General features: G+C 35.6%; 1 protein-coding gene across 2 annotated transcripts in view; it reads left to right on the top strand.

The window, feature by feature from the left end:
- Positions 1-3228: 3228 nt before the first annotated feature.
- The window catches only part of LOC150101382 (alpha-(1,6)-fucosyltransferase-like), a 49906-nt gene continuing 38433 nt past the window's right edge, over positions 3229-14701 (top strand). The window contains exon 1 of one of the 2 annotated variants that reach the window (XM_090400123.1): positions 3229-3411. In XM_090400123.1, coding sequence (XP_090256249.1) covers positions 3374-3411 — 38 coding nt within the window. In that variant the 5' untranslated portion in view covers positions 3229-3373. The remainder of the gene's footprint in view (positions 3412-14701) is intronic. The other variant, XM_090400125.1, reaches the window with a different exon arrangement.

The raw sequence follows: 14701 nt of genomic DNA, 5'->3' as shown, positions 1-14701 counted from the left end.
GTTTAGAATTTTGGATCCAAAGAAGAATATTTCCATGTGGGTTCACATCGATTTCAATCGCAGCATTTTTATCAGCAAAATGATGTGAACTTAAATGAATACCTTTATGCTGACTGGTTGGAATTTACTATAAAAAATATATCTATTTGTCGAGTAAATTCAATTTTATTTTCGTGTGGGCCATCTGAAATAGAAAATTTGGCAATACAAAATTATAAGTCTCTAGAGTGCCCACATGACTGCACGCAATAATAAAATAGCTCCTTTTTCGTAATATCCTGTTGTATAGTCAGTTTCGAGGATACCTTTTGGTTGGAAAGACCTAGGCTCGAATCCCGTCGAGTACACGAAGAACCTTTATCAGGCCTTTTTAAATCTGAAAGTTAGTTAGTCGGTCTCACATGCGGTGACAGGAATTTTCCTCCCTGAAACTCGGGTGTTTCATCTCGCATTTTCACCTATTCTGTTGGATCTTGTTTCGAATGTACTTGCAAGAAGTGGTGAGCTATGGAAATTTCAACAAAGGGCTCGCATCGTCGAGCAAAAAAAAATCCATATTTCACACAAAAACGTTTATTAATACGGCTTGTATACAAATGCCAATCAAAAAGTATGAGGGGGACAATCAATCTGTAAAGACTATCATTTTTAAACAAATATTTCATGAACTAAACATGAAATTTTGCACACAATCATCTGTGTTAATTTATCTTACATAAGAAAAACATTTTTTAACTATCAAAATATAATAAGAATAAAATCTTTTATAATCGCACATGTGAAATAGTCCGCATTTTTTATAAACAAAATAAATTTCTTTTACTAATTATATGAAGAGCCTTTGGCTCTTCATATAATTAGTAATTTATTAGGACACCTTCTTGGCATTTCTCATAGAAGGGATGTAAGTTCTGTTCGCTACAAACTTGGTATTAACTAGGTCAACCTACTCACTGATGAGACCCCAATGAGGGTGGAAACCGGTACGGGGCAGATCTGGCTTTGAGAGGCTCCACTTGGAGGTAGGTTTTTGCCTGTCTCTGAGTGGGGCCACCGCTGAGATTATGGCTCTGCTTGGTGGTGGGGTGAGCCTACCACTGGGTAGAGCCAATGCTGAGAAGTTCTTCTAGGTGACGGGGTGAGCCTGTCATCGAGTGGAACAACGCTGAGTTGGGCGATCTTTCGGGATCGTCTTATTTTTAGAGCCTGCTTCACCTATACATAAGGTTGAAACCGGTCTGGGTAGTGATTTTCTCTCATAATGTAGAACAGTAATACAGCTCCTAGGGGCTAAGTTCACATTATGGGTAAGTGCCAAGAATAGTGATCGGAACTTGCTCCACCCTTTCTGAGTTGCCTCAGTTTGCACTACCAAATGGGTCATGTGCTGCACTATCCAGGTATTTGCTTACGTTTGGAATCGCCGAAATTTATATAGTTTCTATATTCAGCATGAAACTCTCTGAGTTTCTTATTCGGCTAAGCAACAATATGGGATGCAATATCACTTAACTTAAATAAATTTCTTTTGTTTGCGATAGAAGTTTTTATGACAAACAATCTATAAATAATATTATCTAAACACAATAATATTGAAGTACGTTATATTTCTCTTTTGTTTTTATACTTCAAGTGATAATCAACGATACCAATCAAGGGTCATTAGTGAATTCTTATTTGTAAAATGGTAGTAACAGTAACTATAATATTTTATTTAATAAAATCACTTTGTTAGGTTACCGTATGTATGAGTTTTTCGCTTAATATATTTCAAAAAATTATGTTTTTTAAATTTTTTTTTTTGAAAAAATAAAAAAGTAAACAAGAAGAACAAGGGACTCGCAAATTTGAGAAAAATTTAACAAAGGGCTCGGGCGAGCCCCTTATAGCTCACCACTGCTTGCAAGCTACCCGTGGGCTTCGTGTAAAAAAAGAACAGAACAAAGATAACCACATTTATTATCACGAGAATGAAATTCAGCTGGTTTTTGGAATATGTTTACTATGCAGAGATAATTTTGTCTCACTTGTGTACAGAATGTTATGATAGCACAATACAAATAAGTTCGATTCTCGTCGCGACGGGAGGATCTTTATCTGGACGATTTTCAATCGAAGGTGTATTCGAAGGTGTAATCGAAGGTGTATGGCGTTGATGGAGATGATTCGTAGTAGAGGTTCGGTGTAGTGGTTGAGACAGTTGTAGGTGTCCTCCCGCGATGAGTCTTCGGACTCCTTGGAGGTGTCAGGAATAATAATAACAATGGGGGGGGGGGGATGTCAGCAGTCGAAAATTTAACTCCGAACAAATTCAAGTTGTGCTGTATGTAAACAACTGCAATAAGTCCTGAAGTACTTCAGTCATGAAGATATTTTCAGGCGCAAACTTTGTTTGCTTACACTTGGATAAAGGATTAAACTAAATTTATTATGCAATAAGTAGCTTTTCTTGAACTATTTTCAGGTTAGTAATTATGAATAGTGCATATGCAAGAGTGGCAGTCAATTCTAGGTTCTAAAAATAATAATATAATCGATGGTGTTTTCATTATAATTCAATTTTTATCGGAGAAATAAATGAAATGATAATATAAGAAATAAGAAAATTTCTCATGCATAATAGATATTTTTGTATTGAGAATTCAAAAGTAAAAATCTCCAAAATTTTTAGGTTTAGAATTCATAGGCTGCATTCTTTGGATAAAGCTAGTCTTATTGCTTATATCCCCCCCCCCCCCCAAGTCATTAGATGTTTCTTTCATCAGAAAGGGATGGAGAGTAATCTGATTATAATACATAACGTCAAAATTATTATTATTATTATTTTTTTTTTTTGGACACCGTGAATATGCTTTCGGTGGTTTTATTTTACTGTTTCTTAGTTTTTAATTTTTATTTTTACAGATGAGATGTTGGTATGCCACTAAATTTAATAATTTACATTTCAAGAAAAAGTTCTACAAAAGACAAGTTTAACTGAGTTACTAAATTTGTTCAGTAAGTTCAAAGGATTTGCTATGTTTATCTTCAAGCAAACTTTCATTTCTAACGCACACGAAGATTACCTTACATTAAATATCAAAAACAGAGAATAACTAAAAATTCTTGTTTACTGTAACACTAATTTTCTTCCAGTAGACAGAGATACCAAATCTCTATAACTGTAACCTTATACACCATGAGTTATTACACATTACTTCCGTTTCTTGCTGCATTGCTCCTTAGTGTACAACAACGCTGCGAATACTCGCTAACAGTTACTTGAAGTTCAGCCTGTGGATGTGAAAGCGCCGCGAAGTTATGCTTATCTGCATGCCAATTATAACTCTTCTGCCTGCATATAAATTAACTGGATTAACACAAATACTAACAGATGAGCAATGGGAAATATATCGATGGAATAGCGAAAAGGTGGGTGATGATTTTATTCTCTTTTAAATGCTCCATTATCAGAAATGATGAGTAGGCTTAACGGGTTAACTTGAAATGCATGCGATTAGTTTATTGCTTCATTAATTCTTGAAGGAATAATTCAGTTATGTTACAAGAAACGTAGGACGATACATATAATAAAATAGCATTAAACAGCTAGTTAATTACATGTATTTCCACCCCTCTTTCAATACACGAACATAATCGAATACATCTATTATTGAAAGTTTCTTTTTTATTTCTTTGGTTTTTCCTATCACAGAAAAAAAGATAACAATAAAATTATATCATATTTATTCGCTAAAAAATTACTGGTGTTATATTATTAATATTATTGCATTAACTTTCCTGGAGTCCTTATATGATAACTCTTGTTCATAAATTGAATTTACTGGTTAAAATATAATACTTTTAGAAAGAAGAGCAAATGGCCACAAACATTTATTATTTCGTAACATCATAAGGATTTACTTACTTATGAAAGACGCACGTGGTTGGCTACAAAATAATGTCTGCTTACAAGTTCGAGATTCTAACCTTCGTTTCTAGGTAAACGAACTACAAGTCTGAAGTTCCCGTATGCGTGACAGCTATATGTGTGTGACGTCACACACACAGAGGAGAAATAGTTCTTGATCCAAGTTACAGAATGGGAAATTATTATTATTATTATTATTATTATTATTATTATTATTATTATTATTATTATTATTATTATTATTATTATTATTATTATATTATTACAGTGCATCGGTTACCACAAAAAAGGAAAAGAGAAAATAATACCCGTCCTTCTCCCGTCGTAGTGCGACTCACCAACAGCCTAACAAAAACTACACTTATAAAAGCTAGCAGGATTAAAAATCCAGTAGTAAAGGATCTGAAAGGAGACCACGACAACACCCCAATATATTTGTCTGAATACCTTACTCCACACTATCAGAAAATATTCTACCAAGCAAGGAAAGTAAAAACAGAAAACAATTACCAGTTTATATGGATAAGAGACAGCAAAATATTCCTTAGAAAGACACAAGACTCAAAACCAATCGAAATAAAATCCGTAGATGACCTCAACAGGCTGTCACATTGAAAGGAATATTGACAACTCGTAAAGAAGGACCAGCACCACAACCGACATGAATGCTCAAGCAGACGTAATCACCCCGGAACATGATAATTGCCACATTCTGAAATCAATATCAGAATGGAAACAACTGACAATCCCCAAAAAAGGACTACGTATTCTCCACATCAACATCAGAAGCATTCAAAAATACTGGCTGACCCTGCAAGCTTATCTGAAGGAAGATATAGACGAAATAGACATTTTAATACTGACTGAAGTATCTACGAGAAACGAAGAGGCATCCTCCTACCAAATGCCACACTTCCAACAACACAAACACTGCAGACAAACAAAACGAGGCGGTGGTATAATAATATTTACCAAACATAAACTAGAAGTAACAGAAATAAACTATAAATTAGAATACGCAGAAAACATATGGATCGAAATTAAAAACATCAAACAAGAAAACTCCCTGATATTAAACGCAATATACAGACCACCCAACTTAAGCACCACAAAATTCCTAGAAGAACTAAACAGATGGCTTTCAGCCACGAAAGTAGGCACCTCAAAATACTTGATAATAATAGGAGACATTAATATAAACATTAGGAACATAAATAACAACACAGAACAATACCTAGACCTATTATCGGCATATAACATAACCCCATCCATACAGTCGTATACACGAGAAGAGATAATCGGAAACACAACAACCTCAACCTGCATTGATCATATAAATATAAGGGCCCCTCCAAACAGCCACACAGCAGCCGTCATAACATGCAAACTAGCAGACCATTATTTCACAGCATTGCAGTTACACACTGAACCAGAACCCACAAAAATCACTGAGACTACAAAACAGTATCATAGCATTGTAAACGAAGCAATAGTGAACGATGAAATCAGAAAAACAGACTGGATGCAGATAGCATCTTTAGACTCTGCTGAAGCTGTATATAATAATCTTAAACTAGCATTTAACAAAATATACAACAAAGCATTAACAAAAATAAAAATACGCCCCCAAACGAAACAAAATCCATGGATAACAGACAACATACTAACAGACATACAAAGAAAAGATGCCCTATGGAAACAACTTAAGAAGTCACCGAACAATATCGCTTTAAAAGCTGAATACAAAAGAAAACGGAATCTCCTAACAACCCAGATTCGAACGGCAAAAAGAAACTATTACAGCAACAAATTAACAACAGCACAGAATGACATAAAGGAAACCTGGCACCTGATTAATGAAATGCTGGACAATATACATAGAACCACTGCCACAGAAACAATAAAACAAAGCTTTGCCTGCGACCCCAAATCCCTTAAACAGCTGGCAAACAACTTTAATCAGCACTTCGCGAACTCTGTCCAAAAGCTACAAGAAACAACCTTTCCTCACACATACGAAAATTCTCCACTAGGTCCACGAGCAACCCAGTCGATGTGGTTCCCCACAGTAACAAAAGAAGAACTATCACTGGCAATTCAACAAATTAATCCTAACAAAGGACCGGGGATAGACGGAATCAGACCAAAAGACATCAAGAAACACTCAACCGACCTACTTCCAGTTATACAAAAACTGTTAAATAAAATCTTCGAAACGGGACACATACCTGAAACACTGAAGACTGCACTAATCACACCCATACACAAACAGGGAAAAAGAAACATAATAAGTAATTACAGACCTATCGCCACGCTGCCTGTAATCAACCAAATCATGGAGCGCATCGTACATCAGAAACTCTCCACATACGTTGAAAAGTTTCAAATCATACCCAAAACACAATATGGCTTTCAAAAAAAATAAAGGAACAGCAACACTCCTGGAAGACTTCACAGATCTAATAAACGCTGCATTGGATAAAAACAGAATAACATTAGTGGTATTCATTGAACTAACAAAAGCATTTGACACACTAACACATAAAACCTTGTTAACGAAACTTATCCATATCGGAATTGGAGGTCGTCTACTCCAGTGGTTTAAAGCATACACGAAAAACAGAAAGCACATCACACGTATAGGATCAGCACACAGCAAAGAGGCACATGTAACCTGTGGAGTACCGCAAGGAGCTGTCCTATCTCCCATTCTATTTAACATATACACACACGATATAAGCCAACTCCCCCTAAAAAGTAAAATCTTCCAGTATGCAGACGACACTGCCATAGTATCCATTCACAACACTGCAAAAATCGCTTACAAAAATATGCAACACGACATCAATCAAATCACTAACTGGTTAACCGAAAACGGCATATATATAAACCCTGGAAAAACAAAGCTAATGATATTCAAAAACCCCCATACCCTGCCCATAGAAACTAAATATCTCACTATCAAACATTCATCCTCCTATACACAAAGTGCAGAACCTAAAATCACAACCATCACACAAGTGAAAACAACACGCTACCTTGGACTTCACTTCGATGCAGACCAAAGTTGGAATAGCCATACAAACTACCTACATACCAAACTTAGGATAATAGCAAGCAAACTATACAGATTAAAAGACATTGCCCCAGCCCACATAAAAATACTAATCTATAAAGCATTATGTGAAAACATTTTAAGATATGCAATCACATCATACGCATTCCGCGCAGACTACAGACTTAACAGGCTACAATGGTTGCAAGATAAAATGATAAAACTGATATTCTGGGAACAACCCACTCTTATGCAGGAAGCATGGACAAAACACAAAATATTTAAGGTGAAACACTTACGCCACTACACAGTCATGTTAAAACACTACTACAGCCCAACATATAGAGTAACCAGAACAACATATCAAATAACAAGACCACAGTCAACAAACTACATAACATATAAGTACAACAATCACAATGGCAAAGCCACCCGAAACTTCTACGTACCCGACATGATAAACAAACTGCCGTTCGACAACAGAAACCTAGGAACATACAGAGAGCTGAAACAGGCACTATATAAATATTATAGCGAGAATGAAAATTAGAGCAATTCCTGTTTCTCTCTCCCCCACCACACACACACACACACACAAACCATGACAACCCCCCCTCTCAAAAAACTACCACTACAAGAACACAAAGAAACAAACACACCATGTCTAAATACAACCCTATTTGCACAAAAAAAAAAAAATAAAAGTTAAACTGTAATAGCAGTCGAAGTCCTTCAAACACGTACCAACAAACAGTAAAATCAACACCTGGCTTGTGACCACTATAGGAACACAACCATGAAACCACTACCCTCTGTCATCTATTATCTTCCTCAGATAAGCTCTGCTAAGCTTCGAGGAAGAAAATTACTAACTTGCAAGTATCTGTTATACACACTTGTAATGCGTTATAAATATTATATACATATAATTACTACAGCAACTATGTATGCAATTCATCTGAGACAAAAAAAAAAAAATCTGTATAATCCTTATTGTAAATACTTATTGTAAATATTATTATTGTATGTAACTTATACTGAGACATAATAAAAAAAAAATTATTATTATTATTATTGAATAGTGTGTATATGCTGCATACTGCATTGTATCGTGAATTGTGTGCACATTGGTGCCAATCCATATTTAGCTAGTTTAAAAAAATGTATATTCATATTTATAAAATATACTCTGCATTTTGTATGTCGAATTTTCGTACTGTACAGAAAAGATAATATGTTTTTCATTGTGTGTGTGCAGATACTCTGTGTGATAGTAAACCTTATCATTTTCATTGTAAAAACAAATAAGTCGTTTATAAAAAAAAAAAAAAAAAAAAAAAAAAATATTATTATTATTATATTCTAAATTCAAAAATTCTGTATAAACCTTATTGTAAATAATGTAAATATTATTATTGTATGTAATTTATACTGAAACATAATAAAATGTTTAAAAAAAAAAAAAAAAAAAAAAAAAAAAAAAACACCCTCCATGGAGTCAAAGACTCAGCGTGGGAGGTCCACTGTTATACACACAGTTTATCATACTGTGCCTTAAATATATTCACTGTCTCTGCACACACCACACTCTCGGGCAAAGCATTCCCATCATTCACCACTCTCCATGCAAAAAACCTGCTCCTCACTCCCTTTGCTCACACCCTCCTTATACAGCTTCCAGGAATGACCTCTTGTTCTCCTGCTATCCTCACCCATTCTGTGCAAAACCTCCCCGACGTAAATCTGGTAATAACCACTTAACAGCTTATATGTCTCAATCATATCCCCCTCCTCCTTCTATTCACCAATTTCTGCAAATTGCATTTTGTCAATCTGACTTCATACTCTACATTCCAGAGACCAGAAACCACCTTAGTCAATCGCCTCTGAACTTTTTCCAACGCAATTTCATCTTTTTGAAAACCAGGTGACCAGATCTGTGCACAGTAATCCATATGTGGCCTGATCAAAGCCTTATACAAAGGAACCATAACATCCTTACTTCTACAAGTCAATGTCCTCCGCATCATTCCCATTATCCGCTGTGTTGTCTTCACTATTTTAGTAACATGTCCCCGAAATTTTAGGTCCTTGTCTACAATCACTCCCAGATCTCTCGTTTCCTCTACCTCTTCCAAGATATTCGCACTGATTGTGTACTTTACATCCCATCCCTGCTTCCCAAATTTCAAAACCTTACATTTTGAAACATTGAATTGACATCCCCACTTATTTACCCATTCAGACAGTGTATTCAAGTCCTCTTGCAAAGCTACAGCATCCACACTACTTCTGATAGCTCTGCCCAACTTTGCATCATCTGCAAACAACTGCACATCACCATTCAGACCTCTCCAGATATCATTTACACACAAATTGAACAGCAGTGTACCCAAAACAGACCCTTGAGGTACACCACTAGTAACCTTCCTCTTCTGGGATATCGCTCATCCATAGACAACTCGCTGATACCTATCAGACAACCAATCTCCAATCCAGTGAACCAATCTACAGTTCAGCCCCATCCGTTCCAATTTAATTACCAGCTTGTCATGTGGCAATTTATCAAATGCCTTTGCAAAATCTAAATATACCACTGTATATGCAATACCCTTATCCAACGCATTTGTCACTTTATTATAAAAAGTAAGCAGGTTGCTAAAACACGATTTTCCTTTAGTAAATCCATGCTGGCCACCAAAGAGTATTTTTCTGTTGTCAACCCAATTCTGAGCTTTATTCCTAACTAACTTCTCTAACACCTTGACCACAACTCCAGACACACAGACTGGTCTATAATTCAAAGCCTTCCTCTTATCACCCCCCTCATGAATTGGAACAATTTTACCCTCTTTCCACTTTTTTGGAACTTGACCCAGTGAGAGACTCATGTTGAAAAGATATACAAAAGCTGTTGTTAACTCTGGCACATTCCCTCAAAACACATGGTGAAATAGCATCAAGTCCCACTGCCTTATTTACATCAAGTCTATTCAATTCCTCATATACCTCCTGTTCACTTACTAACAGCTCCTCCTCCTCCTTTCCCACTGCTTTCAAGTTCTGCATGATGTCACATTCACAAGAATGAAATACCTTTAGAAATTGCTCACTAAATATCTCAACTATATCCTCCGCAACGGTTATCATTCCTCCGTTTTCACCAATCAATCCCATTCTACCATAATCATTCTTTCTTCTACTGGCGACATATCGAAAAAACTGAACGTAAGGAAAATTTTAAAAGAAAAGTGTGGGAGTTTTTGACAGTATAATGACAGTATTTTTAATGCAGAAAGGTGCTGCTATATTTAAAGAAAATAATTATAGGATTTTTTTTCTTCTTATAGATCAAATATCCGAAAATGCTTTGATGTTGCTGTATGAATAGAATCTAACCGCATAAACCTTGCCTGGAAATATATAAAAAAATCTATAGTTTGATCAAAACAGACTATTAGCAGGTTATGGTTTAAATTTCGATGAACACAAATAAATAGTTTTTTCATATACATGAAAGAATTAGTTTGTTTACTCCAGGATTTAGACATCATCGTTGTCGGCCCTTGTCCTTAGTGAATGGGTTTTCGCCTTGTACTTCTATTTTGCTAGGCCATTTACTCTGCGGATGCATTCTCTTTCTAATTCTCTGATTAGATTGGAAATGCATAAACTGTCTTGTTGTACAACACAGTTCATACTGCGTTCGTGTGAAATAACGATAATCTACACGTATATCCAATGGATAATTTCAGCCATTTTTATTCTATTAACCATAATATACAGTACTTTATCGTGATATCAAAATGATTTTGCAAAATAATGGCCATTCATCTCAGAAAATCTCATGATTGAATGAGAAACTTGGATTTACTTAGTGAGAGCGACACTACTGTAAACTGAACAGCACTGAATAATTGTTTTCATAATTTAATGTCCAAGTTTATCCGTAGAAATAAATTTCACAACATCGGTCGGAAGACAGCCAGATGGATAATCACAGAAATAGCTTCTCAATGGTAATTTTCAGTCATCTAGCTATGGTTGTAGAGGAATGCAGTAAGCATTTTTAGCAGACAATCAGCTGAGGAGGCAGTAAGGAGCCAATGAATTTGCCTCCTCTAAACTGACAGTCGAGACCTTTCGTTTCTCGCTAAGGCTATTGGCCAACTTATGTCCTTCAGTCTTTGTTTCCACCTTTCGTACATCCTGATGGTACTATAATAACGTCACCCAAAGATAAGACAGATTTCTTGGCATCAATCTTTTCCTCCAACTCTTGTTTAGACGACCAAGGCAAATCACCTCCTGCACTATTACAAACTGACCATTGCTTAGTTCCTCTGATCTTAAAGCAAAAGGCCATCAGAATACACTAATAAGTCTCCTAGTTCAGATGGCATTCCTCCAGTTGTGCTCAAAACTTCTGGTCCAGAATTATTAGCACCCATTCTGTTTTATTATTATTATTATTACGCGACACCTCCAAGAACTCATCGCTGGAGGGCACTCTACTCCACTACACTACACACATCTCACTGTCTTCCCTGCTACTTAATTCTCCTACTACACACAATTATCATCAACGCCATCTACCGACCATCATCATATATCATATGATATTCATCATATTCATCTGGCATCTATCTAACAACATGGATGCAAGCCTTATCCAGTCTATTCCTAAAAAAGGGACATAAAAATCAGTCCTCATACCATCTTCCCATTACAATTACGTCAGTACTCTCGAAAGTGAAGGTAATCTGCAACTCTTGAGCAAACCTCCTTGCTAACCTTATTCACTCTTGGACACAGATCATGGAAATTGGAGAAATTCATGAGGTCCTTCTTCATATTTCAAAGGCATTTGATCGTGGCAGATATTAATCACGATTATTACTTTTAATAGCAATTACATTAACGTTGTATAACTTGTAAGGTTTAATTTACTTTATACGTGTTCAAGTTGTTAGCAATTTCATATTCTTGAAGAAGTGCCCCATAATACGAGCTTCCTGTCCGTATAGTAGGAAGCTGGTTGATGGTGATGATGGTGACTAATTCGCAATTAACCATCTTAAGAAATATATTTGCTCTCACTTAATATTAATTCTATTCCCATACGGATATTAAAGTTAATGACCTTAAATACATTAAATGTATTTAATGACCTTAAATACATTTTGTAAGTCAACGGATGCTGTTTCCATGTAAGATCAGGGGAAAATAATCGTGTAAAAATCAGCATTTCATTAACCTCATCTGAATATTTCCTATAATTACTGAAGATGTTCGTTTCTTCTCCCCCCCCCCCAACATTTCTTATCTGCTTACACAAAATAATAATCACGTGTTCATTAACTGATGGCAAAAAACCTGCCTGCAATCGATTTCAGAACTATCATTTCATTTCAGTTGTTTTCTAGCCTGCTTCTGCGGGAAAGTAAGCTTTCATTATACATCTCTGTTGGCCGAGTGGTTAGCGTATCCGCTTTCTAACCAAAAGTCTGCGGGTTCTAATCACGCCGTGGGCATGGATGTTTGTGGAAATGCCAGTGGTGGTGGTAGATAGCGCTGGTGTAGTTGTGGCTAGTTGTAGTTGGTGGAGACAAAGAGTTGTAGAGTAGGTGCTTTCCGCGAAAAGACTTTGGACTGTTTGGAGGTGTCCCGTAATAATAATAAAAAAAAATAATAATCTTCAGAATTGCAATCTAGTGATTGCAAATCACTAGCCTCTAGATATTAGACGCCCCTAGAAAAAGATCGCTATAGGTGTTCGATTCTAGTCGCTGACTATAGGAATTTTTTTTACTTTTTTTCGGCCAGTTTAGGTGATCTTTAGCACGAACAAATAGAGGTTTTTCTCCCGGAAACTCTGGTTTTTATCTTAGTATTTCAAAACTCAGCGCTAGAACCTATTGAAGACAAAATACCAGTATTAGGATTTACGGCCACGAGATGGGAGTAGATGTCTGCCATCATGTCTTTAAAATGGTAATGAAGGAAATTCGCCCTGGAGAAAAAAAAGACGGAGGATTTATTTATTTTAATTTTAAAAATGAGTAGAGCAGAGTAGAGTATAATATAGAACATAGTGGGCTTCATTCTACATAGGTATAAACTTGTACTGAACTATTCATAGTACAATAAAATGTATGCTTTTTGTTATATAATGAAACCTGTGGGATATCCATAACTATAGAATAACATGTATGCCACAGTAAATAACTCTTTATTATGTAAATATTTCGTGTTATATATCATGAGACATCGTCAGTACAATTATCACACAACAATAGAAATTGAATTAAAAAACAGTAGTGCGCATGTTTAGATTTTAAATTAAAATTTAATTAAATTTTTAAAGCTTTAATTTAGAACAGTTTTAGAAGAAAAAATTATGGGAAAAGGATCAAGAGGCAAAAAACGAAGGACATGGCTTGAAGATATAAGATCATGGACAGGATCACATGACTATGCAGAAACAAAAAGGAAAGCCACCAACAGAGAGAACTGGAAGGACAAGGTGCTGCAACCTCCCACCGAGGAAGCTACATGAAGAAGAAGATTTAATTTAATAATTTATATACAGGGTGTTCGGAATAAATTTGACATATTTATAATTAATTATATTTTTCCGTAAGTTACATGTATTAACACACACTTCTCTTCATTTAAAAGTTTGGACCCTTCTTCATTCATATACAAGATGTCAGAAAGGATGGATAGCTGGAACCCACCTGAATCATGGAAGAGAATAACTTGTATCATGATGATTCGTGCCCGCCATCAAAATAAGGATATTAGGACTGCTGCCCAATGCTCCCTGAATACAGTAAAAACAATCAGGCATGAACTAGAGACTTGCAATGGTGACTACGAGGATGTAGCAAGAAGAAAGATCCCTAGCAGACGATCTGATTGCGTTCGTACAGCAGAATTCCTCGCAAATCTGCAGGAACAGGTGTTGAAGAACCCTGGCATTGGAATTCGGGCTTTGTTCGTGGAGTTGCTAACTGTAGTCAAGCCCTGGATAACAAGGGTAGCCAATGGTAGGCCGTATGTATGGCAGCAGGATTCGGCCCCTTGCCACACCTCTGGGAAAAGTCAAAAATGGTTGTCTGAAAATTTCTACGACTTCACCAGTCCAAATGTTTGGCCTCCAAACTCCCCAGACCTTAACCCCATGGATTATTTTGTATGGGGCGCAGTTGAAAAAGACACCAATCGCACTTCCAGTAATACAAAAGCCCAGTTAATGGATAAAATTAAAACAGTTTTTGCGGCCCTTCCCAGGGAGACTGTAGCATCAGCTTGTTCGAGGTTCCGAAGCAGAATTGAAGCTGTGATCGATGCTAATGGTGGTTATTTTGAGTAAATCTTGTTGATAGTATTGTAATTAACTCTGCCTGTAATGTTTTTTTGTCAATTCATTAAATTTAATAGATACAAAGAAGATTTTCTTTTTCCTTACGAAACTGTCAAATTTATCCCGAACACCCTGTATATATATATATATATATATATATATATTTTTTTTTTTTTTTTTTTTTTACACTGACTTTCACTCGGTCCTGCGCAGTAAAAATGATAGTTTTAATAATCTATTAAAATTATTATTATATTAATTATTAGTTTAATAATAATGAAAATTATTATTTTAATTTATTATAATAATTATCATAATAAATAATAATAATAATAATAATAATAATAATAATAATATCAAATTTTAA

This window comes from Typopeltis vanoorti, chromosome 11 (genome assembly GCF_054136105.1).
Source record: "Typopeltis vanoorti isolate ZY-2024b chromosome 11, IOZ_Tvanoo_1.0, whole genome shotgun sequence".
NCBI lineage: Eukaryota > Metazoa > Arthropoda > Arachnida > Uropygi > Thelyphonidae > Typopeltis > Typopeltis vanoorti.
The sequence above is the reverse complement of the archived record's forward strand: the minus strand, read 5'-3'. Positions and strand labels throughout refer to the sequence as shown.